At 39.0% G+C, this 18,159-nt stretch overlaps 1 protein-coding gene across 1 annotated transcript in view; it reads right to left on the reverse strand.

Moving 5' to 3' along the window:
- Positions 1-17,940, reverse strand: part of SPAG17 (sperm associated antigen 17) — a 124,755-nt gene extending 106,815 nt beyond the window's left edge. The window contains exons 1-3 of the mRNA XM_013958151.2: positions 17,896-17,940; positions 8,766-8,906; positions 8,268-8,327 (exon numbers count right to left, since the gene is read on the reverse strand). Coding sequence (XP_013813605.2) covers positions 8,268-8,327; positions 8,766-8,906; positions 17,896-17,940 — 246 coding nt within the window. The remainder of the gene's footprint in view (positions 1-8,267; positions 8,328-8,765; positions 8,907-17,895) is intronic.
- Positions 17,941-18,159: the final 219 nt, after the last annotated feature.

Consider the following 18,159-nt stretch of genomic DNA (forward strand, 5'->3'; position numbering starts at 1 on the left):
CAGATAAACTTCAAAAGGTGTCAAGTTTCTTTTCTGGAAAAAATATCATCACCAATTTTCAGTTTTATGAATGGCCACAGGCCAAATAATTACAATTAACAGTAGTAAAACAATAATACAGGCAGAGGGCAATGCCTTTAGAATTCTAGATTTAGGATTATGAAGAACAGTCACTATTTTGAAATGGAAAGTAAAGATGAAAATGTTCAATTGTCTCAAGTAATAGAGAATCAGAGTTGTCAGTTTTTAAGAAACAGAAAATGACAACACAAAGACCCTTTTCCAGCAGGAGTGCAAGATTTTTGGCCCCAGTTTCAGCATTTGGAAATGCCAGTACTTCCTAATGTAACATACTGTCCTTAGATGGGCTCCTGGCAAGGGATCCTGAACCGGAGAGACTTTAGAAATGGATTGCAGACAACTAGAATGTCTAGGACTAATCAGCTCCTAGTAACAGCAGTTCAGACTCAAGGAATAAATAAATCGCAAGTGGAAGGCACATAATTTGATAACTCAAAGGAGTATACATGCTTCTCTTGATCTTAGAGTGGCATCGGATGCTCTGACAATGGCAAAGGCTGATGCAAAGGCATGGTGGTATATCTTTCTTCTGGGTAATATTTTATACTTGCTAGGTGGGACAGGTTTCCTATTTTTGAAATAAAAATACTTTTGCTATATCAGAGGCTTAGAACAACTAACCTGCCCCACCCCCATCTAATGCCATGTGAGATGCCCTATGGTATCAAGACATCCACACTGGGCTGGCATACCAGAGACAGAAGTAAGGATGATCTTTGTCCTTCTGGAGAGGCAGCTGAACCCAGGTGAACCTTTTATTTTGTAATGACATTTTCTTTTGATGTCATTTGGCATTGGTTTTAATGTGATTTCTTTTTCACTGCAATAACCAATAATAAAAGGAGAATGTGTGTAAAGATGTTGAAGTTCCGAGAATGCACTTGACAATGATATTCTACTCTCTTGACTACTGCTAAAGTGGCAATGGTCTGGCAGAGCAATTTAGCAAGCACTTCGAAGTCCCCAGTGATAGGCATTATGAAGTATCCAAGTATTAAGGTGAGCAGGACAGGTAGAAGTGTGCGTAGCTTTTTCCTCAATGAGTTCTAGTAAAATCATCAAGATATAGAAAATCCTGGAATACCTTAAAATTACGTATGAGGGAAGTGGATAACCCAAAGATTGCATATCATCTGGAGATGCCAAGGATTTGCGTCCTGGAGTGGGATAGACTCTCTTTGGAAAAGTTCATCACAGCCATAAATGGTTCCTATTTAGCTGGCAGCAGCACAAGCTGAACTGGTTGTAAAGTGAACATGCTCACTAAAAAAAGATGGTTTGCATGACACTGTTGTGGCTCATCCTAGCCTTAAGAAAATCAACAGTGCTGACAAAGGACAAATCTTGTTCAGAATTTTACACTAACGAAAAGAGTATTTTGCAAGGGGTAGACAAACATTGGGATCATACACTGTCTTTCCACACCTAAAATATGATAAATTACTCTAAAATCAGATAGGCATTTGAGGTTGGTATGCAGAATTGTGCATTTTGACACTAAAATATTTTGCAAAATACCTCACAAATTATAGGCAACTTCAGAGAACTTGGAAAGATGTTGTAAAAGAAAAGTGTTCTTAAGTTTTGTATATTTCCCTATACCAAATGGAAAGATGTAAGACAGAGGATTCCAGAAGTGAACGTCTATTGAAGTACACACTACAAAGTTCAGTTTTGGTTCTATGAGACCTGGGACTGTCTACAGAACAGGGTGCACCATTTAGATGTCTTCCTCAGGGAAGGAGAGACAGGATTGCTAGACTGGTCAGGAATGGCATTATTTTAATATTAAAAGGCGAGGAAGAAAAAGGAATTGAGCGCAAAGTCAATCAAAACACGAAAGGATAAAGACATCAATCTTTACTTTTACATCTCTTCTGTGAGATCGTGCTCTAAACAAAAGAAAGTGGACTTGTTGATTTATAAATACAAAGTTAACCCCACTCATTTTACTGAAACATGGTAGGAAGATTCATATGAACAGAATATTAAAATCAATTATTCTAACCTATTTAGAAAGGAGTGAATAGGGGAGAGGGGAGGAGACGCAACACTGAAAATCAGCAGTTTTCAAACCACATCTCAGAAACAAATTATGCCTTGGTTTTCTAACCCCCAAAATCCATTATAATAACAGAACTACTAGCTCCCTAATGTCTCAGCCAAATACTCTCCCTCCTCCCCAATCCTACATTAATCTCAGACTGTTTCAGTCTGGTGTAAGCCAGAGCTTTCATGATTGCCACTACCAAAATATCCTTGGAATTTCTAAAAATAGAAGATGAAATTTTTCATTCTGATAATGCAGGAATTTGATTTTAGTTAACAGATGAAGAGGCACTGATTATAAAACTAGACTATCATGGTATCTAGATTACAAGTGATAATGACTTGGATTATACTTAGTACGTGCCAGGAGAAAAAAGACCCAGCTAGAAATTATGCATTCTCTCTGTTTGTTAGGGTCAGTAACACAGAACTGAAAACTATTATGCCCCAAGTCAGTTGTGAGAAAGAATTTAAGCAGAGGAACATGAATCTCAATTTACATCTGTCTAAGGACGCTGCTTGATATACAAAAAATGCACAATCTCATAAACAAGAAAAATAAGCATGTGAGTTTAAAGGAAAAAGAAAATGGCTAACATAAGTAACTTTAAGAATTAAAATCAGTAAATGGAAAAATGGTAGTTTGTAGCAACAAACACATCTTAAACTATGAATTAGAGAAAATAGATAAAGAAAGAAAAACAAGGCAAAGAAAAGTGCATACCAGCAGAGTTAAGGACAACAACAACAGTCATTTTTAAGCTGTATCAGGAAAAAAAATCCCTAGCATGGCATTGGTCTAGTATTAAATAGAAACAGTAGAACAGTCAATAAAGATGCAGGAAAAGCATGGCTAAGCAGTGAACATCTTACTCTATATTTGGAAAAGCAACAGATAGTATGGTTGCATCACATCATTAATAAGCTCATTAAGTATTTCCAACAGTATAAACAGAAAGCTGCAAAATGGCAGCTTTTAAAGCTAGACATACTAGAATTCATCAGACCTGGATAACTTAAACACAGAAGTTTTAAAAACAGGTAGCTGAGAAACTCTTTAGATGACTAGTTGACTTTCAGTAACCCTCAGAGCACAAGGGTAGTTGTAAAGTAAATGAAATAAAGTTAATGGTACACCAATGCTTAAAAAAGGGAAGCTAGAATAACTGATTTTTTTTAAAGTACTGGCAGTGTAATGCTGATCACTGCAGAATAATTGAGGATCTGACATTTTTCCCTAATGTCCTAATGGAGGATTCAATGAACAACAAATAAAAGGAGGGCAAAATAACTATTACCAATTCAATTTTGTTCTTTTTGAAAAATAGAAGGTATATTCACTAACACCCTAGCTTTCTCTGGTAATCTATCCAATAACAGTATAGTTTTCCCCGGGAAGGATGCAATTCTAGCTGAAAAAGATAACAACTTTGATATGGTGAAAAATAGAATTCTGTAAGTATTTTTTGACTGTTGATTTTGAGGCAAGCATTCGAAGTTAATAAAGCTCTGACAAAGATTAAAACTCATTAACTGACAGGTCTCAAAACACAATAATACGCAAAGAGTCATCATAAACAGGTGAGTTTCTTGCGAGGTCTGAAGCATACAACATAGTGAGACTACTCTATTTAAACATTTTATCAGCAATCATGGAAAAGACAGAGTCTTCCATTATAAGATTGGCAGAAGACACAATCATGTGAGTTATAAAGAATGTACTGGAAAACTCATTCATGCCAAGTAATTTGGCTAATGTAGCTAGCGTAGTGCAAGAAAGTAATATGATTTAATTTTGTTAAATTACAAGATATCTTGGAACGAAGAAAACAGGCCAAATTTACAAGATGGAGAACCTGAAAAGTGGTAACTTTAAGAAAGAATCAATGGCCAATGGTGAACTAATCAGTCTAAAATTAGCTTCCATCTTGTATACAATGAGCTCCTAAATTAGGAGTTACGCTTTTATTTGATACATATTCAAAAAAAATACCAAGTCCATTCCAGAGCCCCCAATTAAAAAAAATAATTAGTGAGTTGTAAAGGACTGTTGGAGAAGATTCACAGAAATTAAAAAATTGAAAAAGCCTGAAGGAATTTAATACACGTTGCTAAATACATAGAAGAATTAAGGGATAATTTGGACACAATCTCAGAGTATCTACACTAAGAACAGAAGAGTAATTGCTAGATTTTCTTTGATCCAGTAAATATGGCTGTAAGCCATATATTGAAACATACATTTACAGAAGAGTTAGCAGAAACATACATTACCAGAAGAGTCAGCAGTCTAACTCTTAACGTAATGACATAACTCCCATTGAAATCCTCTTGTAAACCTGAGCAGTGTAAGCCTGAACAGTGTAAACCTAAAACACGAGATGTATAACCTACCAAGCACCACCTCAGTCTAGACTGAAAAGAACACAGAGAACACTTGGGTCAGTTTTATTGGAGATGAAGGGAGAAGAAAAGTCTTCCTTTCACAGTTCTGTGTCTCCCAGGGCTGAGAGGAAGGAAAGAGAGAGAGGAGAAAGAAGGCATCATTCAAGCTATGGTGCAGAATAGAGAAGAACCACCACCCCACCCCAACATCCCACCCCCCACTTGCAGGAAACTTTCATTTCAGCTACACCAAACACACTTCCAGTACATTCGAGGTCCAACCCCAAACAGTCCATTTATCCTTTCCTTTCCTATATGAATACCTCCTCTGGCCACCTCCTGCCCAACTCATGGGGTTTGCTGCTATGACACAGTTCACTCCACTTGTGTAATAGCCTCCTCCCCTAGGCTGTGCCTGTCTTTCCTACTTAAAATGTGCTTGCTGAAAGGGCTTTATAATCCACTCTTCCACAGTGTGCTGTACAGTGCCTAGCAGAAGAGGAAGTTATTGCTGGTTACTTTTTAGGTCTTTTCTTATAATAGTGCCATGCCTAAGAGCTTTTCTAACTTGTGTTCACTTACAACAGTCCTGAAGGAATCACGAGTCAAGCAAGTATTTCTGGAGTGCAATGCACACCATTGCTGCTTCCTCCCACCCCAAAATGCAAGAGATGTCAATAGAGTTAGCTAGCTCCCTAGTGATTCACATCTGGGAAACACTCATTTAGAGCTGATTTACACTCTGTGTATGCTGTTCCATCCAGTGGCACAGAATTCCAGCATCAGAATGTGTCAGGATTTGGATTTGGCCCCTGATTTGATAACATTTTTCAGTTTAACAAACTATAGCTAGGAGCCATGCTATGAGAAAGCAGGATTAATATATCAATTTGTGGCATGTAGTAGAATAAGGATTGATACTTTTGCTTGCAGTCAATCCCTTTGTGTTGCACAGGATGGTTCATCTTGGAGATGAGTCAGAGCAGTGTGGGGAAGGATGCTGCTGTTACAAGATTTCAATTTTGTTGGCTGCACAAGCAGGAGGTTACATTCTGAAGGCAGTATTCTGGGATCCACATCCAAACAAAACTGCTTTTATCTCTGCCACTTGTGCCTAGTTCATCTCTCCATGATCCTTTATCCCAAGCATCTCAGCTTATCTGAAATTACCACAAAATTGTTCCACACCTCCATCTTCTTTCACAATCTTTTCTTACCATGGTACTACTCCCTAGCTCCAGCTCCTTCCTTTCTGAGAATGCGACAAGATTCTTTTTCAGAATTTCCTGGGTAAAGGGAAGGCAATTTTCCTGATCCTCCCCCAGTGAGTCCAACAAAACTTGGAAACAACAGTTGAAAGGAAAACAAATCTTTTCATCCATGCAGCTCCTAAACTCACTCTCAATGAAATTTTCCAGAAAAAAAAAAAGTCAGCTTGATAAACAAACCTAGTATGGGAAACGCTAGCATGAACAGTTTAAGTTTGGAAAGTGAAACACTGTTTCATATTTGGTAGTAGTAAAAGACCTTCATTACACATGACATTACCAACCTTAATAGAAAGCGAACAAAACAAACAGGTACATGAACAATAAAAGATACAAACCTTACATATATACAATGCATATATTGTAGTCAAGCACACTGCAGTTTTAGGTGTTGTCTTTTGGAAAAACTGTACATGATGATTTAATCTGATTTATTATGAAATCTGTTGATATTTTACAGGAAACTTAACATTTTCGCTCCCATATACATGAAAATTGTTTTTTTTTCCCCGGCATCTTTATGAGGGACTCAGCTAATGACATTTAATTAAGTGCTAGACTTAGCACAGAATTACAAATCAGGACTCCTACTTTCTGATAACTGATTTATTTTGTGAACCTGATCAAGTTACTTAAGAAACAGACTCCCACAGATCTGGGAATTTGTCATCCACATATCCATAAAAACTGCCCTTATCCTCTTCAAACTATAGAAGTTTGAAGAGTGATACAAAACACAGCACAATAAGATGTTCAAAAAACTGAAGGGCAATAATTTAGAACAGACAAAAGGAATTATTTTAACATGATATATAATTAGCTTGCAATATATCAAAAATAGTAAGTTAAAGTTGCTTGACTTAAAGCAGGCACTACAGACTGCTGTACAGAAATTTAATAAAACCCATGCATTTTAGTAAAGGCAATGTGTAAGACGACCAGAAACATGGGTATTAACATTGCTATTAATACCATTAACAACAATGCTAATATCCATGTCATTAAAGACCTATATTCATGTAGATATATTTTGGTATACTTTGTATGTTCAAAAATCATTAAAACTTCAGGAACCTCATTTACAATCTCACCAAAATCTGACACACTTGCGGAAATCCTACTGTGTTGAATTCTATAGCAGAGGAGAGAACTTAATTCAATGAAGACAAAAATGTTCCTTTCAGAAGAACATTTCACAACTCTGCGTTCTGTGCTACCTCTATACTTGTTTATCCCTATTACAATGAAAGCTTTGAATGCACAAACTGCAAATGGGCCTTAAGTGAATACTCAGGACCAAACTTCTGCCGAGAGAGGCAGGATCTTAATGCTCGTAGCAACTTGATCAATCTTTCAATTTGCTACAGCCAGACCGGAAACTGAGTCCAAGCAAAAGGTCAGAACAGGCATTTTATATTCACTGTTAAAGGAGGAGAGGGAAAAAAAAGTCTTTGAGGAGTAAAGTAAGCAGCTAATGAGACACAGCACTGACAGCTGGAATTTAATAAGTATCCACTTCACAAGGAAAATTGGTCTTAGTAATTAAATACAGGTATCATGCAAAGCTTCTGCTTAGAGCCAGACTTCAAAATCCTTCTGTCAGTAGGACTGAAGGAGTTTTACATCCCAAGCAATATAAAGGTGACTTCGTCTGGGAGGCTAGTCCTAAATGAAGAGGGTTAATTGCATAACATTCACAGTCATGTCAATTCCAAAGGGACTCGTTCAGATAGTAGTCTGGCATTACTGAAAAACAGACTGCAACTAAAAAGACCTGTCATAAAGTCCGCCAAAACCTGAGACATATAAAATGTTTATTAGTCATTGCAGAACTGAAATGCAAACAAGATCTTTTTAGAAGGATCCAAAATTCTTTTTGCTTCAGGTCTATAGGGCCATAAAACTCTACCTGAGAAAATTTTAAACAATCTTCTAATTAATCATAGGATTTTATAACCTCTCACAAGCTGTAAGTAAAACACTAACAAGGTAGGGAGAAGGAAATCCTCTTTGTACTAGACCCGATTCCCAACCCTTCTGACATACCTCTCTGGATGAACCAGGTTAGGACTTAATACCAAACTACCATTATAATGGATACTAGCGCACACAGATGGTATTCTAGAGTTGCAGTCCATAAACGAAAGAGGGTACAAGTCTCTAACTTACTGCCATTATCTGGGAGAGCAGAGTTTAATTATTTATCTGTAATTTGTGAGATCATCATCAAAATACAATCACATAATGTATTCTTAACATAATAAAGCCCATATCCCTAAAAAGATATCTTGATCCTCACTTAATTAGCAGTCCAAACAGAACTATGATGGTATCAGAAGAAGAAAGCAGTTTAAGCATCTTGAGTGTTTTTATCAGCTACATCAAGCAGATTTGCATTTACTCAGGTATGCATAACTTACTTATACAGCTGTATTTACCTCAACATAAAAGAGCACTGATTCTACAAAACAGGTTTTAACCCACCTCATGGTACATAGGCACATCCTTAACTTTTTTTCCCTTTTGATTTCCAGCTTCCATGATCTGCAAGAAAACAAAGTATTCTATTGATTGGATTTTAAAATTTAAATAAATCATTTTATTTTTGTTATTCTCTTTCGTAAACTCTCCATTCACACTCCAAAATGGTGAGGAGTCATCTTAAGGTACCTCTGTACCTTAAGGTGGAAGCTTTGATGATTAATACCTTGAAGAAATTCTGTACAAAACCACACTGTTTACAGCAAGCGGACCAGTGTACACAGTCAGTTTTTCTTCTTCGATTTTTAACTTCTACAAATCAGTGTAGTTTTTAAAGCCTCTAATGGTGTTATCTCATAATATGGGATATATATAAATATATATCCCATTATGAATATGTAATTTGAAGTTACCACTTACCAGAAAAAGGTAACATCTCATCAAAAACAGAAATGGTATCTAGCCTTTGACTTGTTTCTAAAAGCTATTTTCTCAGAATACCTGTTTGAAAACGTCTTCATGTGTTATCACGCTGAAGAGCTTCCGCTGTGGCACCTGCACAGCAAGAGACAAGGCCTTTGTGTGGATTTCATCCTCAATTTTGTTCCCAACAACAAAAGCAATGCTAGGTTTCCAGTCATCCTACTTTCCAAAATAAAACATTTAGTCTATTAAAATACAAGCAAACAAAAATGCTTTTCTGCAGTTTCAAGGAGTAAGCCTGTAGAGATGATTACTCTCCTAAGACATAATCAACATTACCATATTTGTCACACTGACATAAACTCTGTACAACCTGAAAAAGCATGTAGTCTTTTGTCCCAATTCTTTCTACCATCAGATGGCAGCATTATGCTGTGGAAAACAAAAAACTTGTAACAGCTTGTACAAACCTTACTGGCAAATGCTGCATTTTATATTTCATATGATGCTCACGCAACATCATATAAAAAACAAGTAATTTTAAAATGTATTTGCAGATTTGACAGTTTGGTGAATGAACAAGAAGTATAAATCTAAATATATGTATTCATACCATTGTCATTATTTTCTGTAGAAAAAAATAAACCAATTTCAGTTCCATGATCCAGGGAATCAGAAAATGCCCAACTACTACTTTCTGAAAATCTTAGCATTATTTCTATATTTTCATGAGAGTATACTGCATATCCATGGCTCTTACCTGTTTTCACTAAGTATTCTGAACTAAGAAAATATATATTAATGGCAAGTTATAGTTCACTAAAATACAAAAAAATGAAAAACACTAGCAGTTTGCAAGCATTTCCAGTGAAATACGCGTATAGTATCATGAAAAAACAAAAACCCTGATTTCTGCATTAAAGAAATGCAGAACAAGAAAAGATTGTAACGTTATTTAGTGATATACATCCACAAAAGATTCAAACCAACAATATTTCAGAAACTTCTATTATTTACTCGTTGTCTTCTCCATTTCTCTCAGTTTAACCTACTGGAATCCCTTCCAAACTTTCATACTGTGAGTGCTTATCTCCAGTGCATCTATGTGTCTCCCTAGAGTCTTCTCTATCAGCATCAGCGATACCTAAACCAGAAGCACTTCTAATTGTTGTGCTTTCCACTCCTCACAAATCATCAAAATTTTTTTTCCACTGCATATCTGCATGTGTAATCTGCAAGGATAGCAATAAAGGTAAACATGGAAACAGTTTCAGTAAAATCAAGGCAGTCCCAGGAAAATGTCAGGCTAACCAGGATCAGGCTAAATAGAGTCACACGTCAGCCAGTGTGCATCATGGCAAAGAGAGTTTTTAAAGACATTTAAGACAGGATGGTACCTTTAGAATTTGGATGGAAATATTTTCATATGCATATACCATGTAAAATGTATAGACATATGTTTGCAAAAAAGAGGAGCAAAACCTGAGTGATGGTAGAGCAAGGGAAAAGACTTTTCAAAAAAAAAAAAGTTAGATGTAAACAACAGGAGTAGTAGTATTCTCTTTTTTTCAGTTTCACCATTTTCTTCTTCATTTGTTCCTTTCCCTTCTCTCAGCTGAAAAAACTTACTTTAAATGTTTGTAATTTGACTAACTGATAAAGGGAGAAAGAGACATCTGATGTTGCATGGGGGGAAATAGTTTACAATACGATAAGGTAACAAAGCATAACATCACACGAAGATGGCACAATGTGATTACACATATACACTTTTTTTTTTTTTCCCCCCAAACCACTAGATATTCATAGAAACAGAAAAGTGGGAAAGCCCACATGGGTCATTAAGTGAAACTTCATTGTCTGACAGATCCCAGCTTTCTCCATCCTCAGATTCCTGCTCCAAAATCCTATTCTCTAGCCCATCTCATATTTTCCCAGGCACTTTCAGAGTTATGTTTGAGTAATAAGAATTTCTCCTTCACAATACTTATGCATTCCCTGGGAAGGTAATAAAAGCAAGGGAAAGAGAGTTTTCCCGATTTCTACAGTGGTGCCTACCTTCACAGCAGCCTGTAACACCAAAGCAAAACATCAGGAAAAGTCCTGCTTGTGAAAAATTAACTTTTGAAAAAACTTACAATTTATCCAAACACACTCTCAGGGGTTCAGCAAAAGATATGCCCTTGACATCAGTGTGACAGCTCTGTCTTCCCCCTGTCAATTCCTTATTTCAAAGAAACAAGCTGCTAGAGCTTCTCAACAGAACAGCTACAACAATATTTATAGTATAGGCAAAACACTGGATAATATATTACAAGTAAAATAGCCTCCAAAAAGTAACTGGTAGTGGAATTTCAAGCACACCTAACTTAATTCTACAAATGTATATGCAACTGGATACATAGTCTTTTAGTGGAAAAATTTTAATACTATTAAGGATACATCCCATACACCCCTAGCTGTAATATGAAGAAAAAATATTTCTTTTATAAAAAAGATCCAATAGTTGGGAATTGGAGCTAGATGAATGCTAGGAGTAACAACATACAGTGTGACACGGTAAAATTATCCAGATTTCACAGTCAACTAATAGCATGTCCTCTATTTCTAGACTGACCCATCATTTTTCAGAAAAGCTGAGCATTCAGAACAGCAACTGAAGTCTATACGAACAGTGAATGTGCAGCATTAACATATAGTTTAAGGTGTTTAACTGACTATACTTTTTTCTGACCTTAAAAATCTATTATTTTTGCAATATTGTCCTTATATTATCAATACTGCAATAGTACCCTTAATATTCAAGGCACTGAAAGGATAGAAAAGAAACAGAGCCTGCTTCTACAGCTCACCACCTAAAAAAATTACAATGTAAAAATGAGAAGGAAACGAAGTAAAATGTATATGATTACTTTAAAAATATTTTCTCCCTCAATATAAAACTGCTCCTCCCCTTAGCTTAATTCTTTCAGATGTTATTGTAGAAGTGGGGCATGAGAAAGGACCTGAAGGAGGACAGATCTGTGACTTTAAGGCTACCTCAAATGAGGTTCCTAGCTTCAAGAACAGGACAGAGGGAACCATAACAAAAGCTATTGGAAAAGCATGGAAACAGTCTATGGAGGCTGCCATAGAGAGAGAGAGTATAGTACAAGCACTACCTACTATGCATTAAGCAGACCAAAATCCAGGAAGTAGAGAGAATCAACAACCTTGGTTCAAAACTGAACGAAAAAAGATTAATGTTGGAAAGGAAACATTGGTAAATGAATACAACAAATGGTTGGGCCTCCCTGTAATTCCTAACTGGAAGACATCAATTTACAATCATCGTCACAAATGGCACTGTGTCCCCCATTTTAAAACTCCTGGGCATGTCAAAAGTTAAAACATATCGAAATCCCTCTCAGTGTCAGAAATGACCATCTATGGGGAAGCTGGTGTACCCCTCAGATGAAGAAGCTCCGATCCTAATTTCTCTGAGAGCTCCATGTAAGCAGCTATCGGTTTTCTAAAATGCCGGTTGTCACAGAACACCTTTATGTGACCCGTCTTTTCCTGATTTAGTTCTCAAGCCTCCATCGTGTCCCCATGTAATCTCAATTTTTTTTCAACCTGTAAAACATTTTGGCTCAGATATATGCAGTCTACATTTCCTATTTGTCACAGTAGTATTGGAATAATAGAAGTATTTCAAAAAACCCTCTAACTCCAATTCACGTTGAAAAAAAAAGCAGGTGTAGTCACAAAATTTTGCTTCCCCATAAAACATCTTGTGTTCTCTGCCTCAGTTGCTAGAAACAAAAGGACAACTGTTCTAGAGAAGACACTTGCACAGCAAAGTAAAGTGGGGTAAAAAATTTGGCCACTTTTGCAATGCTAGTTTCTAGACTTCTTTTGATGAGAAAAGCACCTCAGGTCATCTCAACCTCCCTTTTCAGGTAATATGACTATCTGACATTCTGCAGTGTCACTTATTCTTGCGGTATTTGATTTTTACTTTTTCTTAAGGCCACAACTAATAGGTTCATTTCATTACACCACAATTTCAAATTTAACTGTAAAGGCTGAAGAGAAACATCTGAAAACATAAACCCCAAACACTTAAGCATCAAAAGGCAAGCGTTCTTGTATCTCTAGATTTTTAGGTAATGCCTCAGAAACAGTGAGATTTAGTAGCGATTTATGAACACTTAAGACAACATTACCTCTGGCATTCTTTGCTTTCAACAATCAGAGAGCTTATAAGTCAGTAAACACAGTAGGCATTACTGGAAAAGGTTGCTTATCAGCCATTTTTGTAGCCCTGAGGCAGCTACTGCAGAGGGTAACACTGTCGAGAAAACTCCAAATCCACTTCCATTACTTGCTGATTGACACATGCCCATACTACCACTGGGTTCTTTTTTTAAGGGCCTGAGCTTTTGCTGTATAATTTGTGCAGATTACAGAACATCACAATTCAACTGAATGTCAATTCTTCTCCAGAAATAAAGGACTATGAGTAGTAAGCAAAAGCAGAATCCTCCTATTCAGAATTTTTTACAAGGCTTATTTTTCTTTCAATTTTCAGACCCTAAAATGGCAATAATACAAGAGAAACTGTACAGAAGCAAAGTCAGAGCAAAAAGCGGCCTCCGGTTACTATGCTTACTTATACTAGCTAATAACGATATATAATACCTAACAATTATTTCAATTGTTAGGGCTGCATTTGTCCAGAATTCACCTTTTACTCAGCAAATGTTGCCCTTTAAGTAGCACGCAGTTTAAAACTGACTAAGCATCTTAATTTACGTTTTGCAGTTTAATTCTCTGGTGAACCCAATCAAAATATCTTGATGAACATCTGAAGGACAACACAACCTGTAGCTCCATGTTCTTTTGTGTAGCACATTAGAAACAAAAAAAGATGATAACAGATATAAAAAACCATAAACTATAATGCGAAGTTCTGCCAAATCCATATTTCCTTTGTACATGTTTTTGAGTAGTCCGTTTGACAGCTTTCACGGTGTGTTTAGTAAAAAGCAATTGTTTGTTTAGTAAACAGTATTTAAATCATATTTTAGTTAGCACATCCGCCCATAAATTATTAACACTACCGGTAAAATGACTCCTTTTCAGACATCAGCCCAATAAAATTCTGCAAATCATAAACACACATTAAAATGCTTGGCCTAAAAGGAAAAAATATTCTCTAAACTGAGAAAAGCAAAAGATTTCAAAATATATTATACATGAATTAACAGGAGAGAAATTTATTTAATTGATAGAGTTCCTGTTATCTCCAAAATAATTTAAGATTCATAGAACATATGATATACAATGCTGAGGAGAAGAATGAAATAATTTGAGGAGTGTGGCTTGCAGCACCTATAACTAAAGTTGCTCAACACTCTCTTTCACAGGCAGTTTTCAATTCCTGACCTTTAAATTTTTGGGCTTAACTCTTCCATGCTATAATCTTATTTGGGGGGTTGGGGAGGGAAGGAGAAAAGATGGTGTGGTTTGGTTATTTGTCAGAATGAGGTTTGATTAAAAAAAAAAAAAGTCATGTTTATCCTTTAATTAAAAAAAACCCTTTATGATTAAGTAATTGAGACATTCAATTCCCTCCATGTTCAAGAGGAAGGAACCAAAATTTGGCAGCACAGACACATTTGTGTCAAGGATGTGCTTTTACTATTTACATTACATTTGGCCATACTTGAGGAGTCTCAATTCACATATGTTCAGAAGTGATTTGTTAGCATTTGACAGTTTTGCAAAAAGTAGGCTCCTGCACATGACTCTAAGAGCTGAATCAGAATTTTTAGCTGCTGCCCAGCATCAAAGCTTGAGCTCAAACTGGAGCAGGAAGACAGTTTTTCCCATGTTCTCAAGGCTCTGTCTGATAGCATCTAGACAGCGAGACAGAGAGATTGGAATTTAACTGGAACGTAAAATGGTCTAACAATACCAAATTAAGAAACCAAGGAATCTTAAATCAGCCCCCTTAGGTATAGACATTATGATAACCTTTAATTAGATGATCTCATATTTTTCTCCTATGCAATTCCTGCCCCATTCAGTGAACATCTCCCAACATTTCTTTCCATCTGCCTCAACGGGTGGTCCTGAATAAGCCTAATTTTGGCATCTCCTAACTTTTGAGCACTTTAGTTCCTTTTAAAATATTTCAATATAATTATTTGTATTAAAAATATATAATAAGCTGTACGTAAAAGCAGTAGAAAAAACAAAGCACTTTGTTCAGTGAATTCTCTGGACAATATCCACAACCACAATAAACACCACTACAAAAACATCGCTAATTGGTGTCTTGCTAATAAGCTCAGGAAAAAGGTCAGGAGCTGGCTAGGTGATGGAGACTAAACCTCCACTCCCTTCTCATGCTTCGGGGAGGTTCTCCTAAGGCAGGGATGAGATTCACTAACGAGAAAGAGCTCAGGTACCTCTGAGCTCTACTGAATAGGTATATTCTAGGGAAAAATGGGAAACAACAGCCTTAGCTGAGCAGCACTTACTTTAAAAAGTGATTTTGCTTGGTTAAACTTACACTATACGGCTCCTACCAAATCCAAATTAAGAGAAAGTAAGGATGTAAGAGACTTTTTGACATTTGTGGCATGTTTGGTAAATTGATTAACCAGTTTAAAAGCTGCCTCCTGAATTCAGAAATCCTCACACTTACCAGCTGCAGGTGCTAAAAAAAAAAATGGGGAGGGAGACACAACAGGAACCCAACAAACAATGAGGCCATGGAAGTCATTTGTCTCACTTGCAGAACCAGTGCTAGATAAACATATGTTAGATAAATATTATTGTTTGCTAAACTACTGCCCTATTTTGAAACCAAATTCTTTCTTGCAAGTTAAGATTTATTAGAATTACATTGCTTACACAGGACCTGGAAACCTAGATATGCTTTCAGATCCTCACACACTGTTTAAAAAAAAAAGTGCCTTTTTGCTACACACACTCAAGGAGGAAAATTATAGCTTCACATTTTCAACGCTGCAGTTAATGCTGTGTCAGCACCTCCATCAAACCTCGTTGTTCAGCAGTTTATAAAAAGTTCACCCCGAGCCAAAACTTGGCATTCAAAGTCCCAGAAAGCATCAAGAAGAAAAAAGCAAGCTATTTGGCCGCTTTTCAGTTCTTAGAGGTACTTGAGGGGGAGGGGGGAGCTTAACGGCGCGTCGTGTTTATTTATGCACCTCCCCGGGCTGAGCCTGGGGGCCCGCCGCCCCCCGTACTGCAACACGCACCCTACAGGCCAGGCCCGGCCCCCCCGCAGCCCGCCCGCTCCCAGTAGCCCCTCCGCCGCCTTCACCTCTTCGAGGCGGGCGGACACCAGCGCAGCCTCCCAGCCCCTGGCCGCGGCTCCCGCGGCGGAGCCGCCGCCGCCACCGGTCTTGGGCCGCTTGGGGCCCATGGCGCCGCCGCCGCCGCCGCCTCGCTCGTTCGGTCGCGCGCGCCCCCCCCCCACGCCGTCGCCGTGGCAACCGGGCGCCCGCGGGACGACGCCTTCCGGGCACGCCCGCCGCGCCGTCGCCGTGGCAACGGGGGGGCCTGTGGGGGGAGAGCAGGGCGGGAGCCGACGGCGACGGGACCCGCCGAGCCGGGAGGTGCCGGGGGGCCGCAGTGCCCCGGCCGAGGGGGGCGCTGCGGGCAGGTAGGGCAGCGCAGCTCGGCCGCGGGGCCGCTGGCGGTCCCGGCTGCTGCGCGTCTCCCTCCGGCTGGGCCTGCCCCTCTGGGCGCGGGTGGCATGTGCCAACGGTCACAAGAGGAGGCGGCCATTTTGCGGCCTATTTCTTTGTGCCTGCCCTGTGTTGAAGGAGCCGTGTATTAGTGGGGCTTCGTGTTTCAGCTGTTTGGTGTCATTTGTGACTGGGACGGAAAGGGCAGGGGATGGCAGGGTGCTGTCATGGCTACCTGGGGCACCCTGGGCTCCTGCTCCAGCGCAGCCCCCTAAGGGAGCAGCTTGACTGTGGCCACATGGCAATGATGCAGGCCTCTCGTAGGGAATGGTGACAGTTTGTGCATTGCGCTGTAACCAGCAAATTCAGTTCCAAAACCAAACTGCTGCCTGAAACCAGCCTCCCAGCTGCCCTGGCATGCCTGGGAAGGCAAGCGAGCAAAGTGAGCTCATGCGGCAGTGGTGGAGCATGACCTCGTGCGGCTGCCTGCTGTGCAGCGCCGTGGAGGATGGCGCAGGTGTGGGCAGCGGGGCCTGCTCCCAGGCCCGAACCGTGCGCCAAACACTACCATATGTTACTGCACTGGGACCAGAAGGGGAGAGGGAGGCACAGTGGGGAGAAAGCAGGAGAGCTGCCAAGATAAAGAATTCATTACAGAGGAGTCATGTCGTGATCTCACACTAGAGACGAGTGAAATATTCTGTGCGATTTAACATTTGGTGAAAATATCCCAAACCACATGCTGCCCTTCCCCCATCCCATTATACCGACCAGGGTTGCTCTGAGCCTCCAAATCTTTATTTTAATTTCATAGGAGTCTTAAAGCCATGCTGTGCAGTGCATTATTGCTTTAGCCTGAACTTCGTTCTAGGATACTGACCTAGTGTATGTGCTGCATAAAACACCTTTAATTGCAAGCTCTTAGTGGAGAAGTAGGAATTTAGGTTTGTGAGGGACATAAGAGACGAGTCTTCTTGTATCATCTTATTTTGTAGAAGAGTATCTTCCATGGCTTTGCAGACAGTGATGTAGTTTATAACAAGGGAAAGCTGTACAGTAGATTTGCCAACATCCATAAATGTTTTCCCCTCACCTCATTTCTTGGCTGGTGTTCATTTTTCCCTTTTTGAGGTTTTCTTTTGTTGTCCAGAAAAAGTCAGACTTCAGTTCTTCATAGAAATAGGAAATGTGACATTCCCACAATACCCTTGCTCCTCATTAAAGTCTTGAATATAGAGCATGTGCCTGCTGAGGTACATTGAGAGTATGGGGAAGGAGGACGAGGACAGGACTAGCAGTTGATTCAGTGGAATGGGACGGAGGTATGTGGCAGAATGTGCATATAACGTGCTCCTGCTGCATAAGTTGCCATATCCTTATTGTGAACTGTGCTGCTGAATTTCTGTGGCTCTGTTTACAGGGCTGGATGTGAGCTTCAGGGTGACCCAGGGGAGAGGGCTGTGCACCCCGTTCCTGACAGCATGGTTAGAAATGTGCTCTACCTTGATGTTAGTGGGAGAAGAGGACTGCTTAATGGCACTAACCATCGTGCCCACACCTCAATCTGTATGGTCTGGTTTATTAGGAAAGTTAAAAAACAGCAACCACTGCAGACTGATGTCAGCCTACAAACAGCTCTCAGAATATGAACAATAGCTCTGAGAATCATGAACTGGCCTGTTTATATCTATTGTGTGTTTGCTTGAATGGATAATGATTATCTGAAGGAATTTGTGGTTTTTTTGTTCTGCTGCTTATAGTCTTAG

The sequence above is a fragment of the Apteryx mantelli genome, chromosome 1 (assembly GCF_036417845.1).
Source record: "Apteryx mantelli isolate bAptMan1 chromosome 1, bAptMan1.hap1, whole genome shotgun sequence".
Lineage (NCBI taxonomy): Eukaryota > Metazoa > Chordata > Aves > Apterygiformes > Apterygidae > Apteryx > Apteryx mantelli.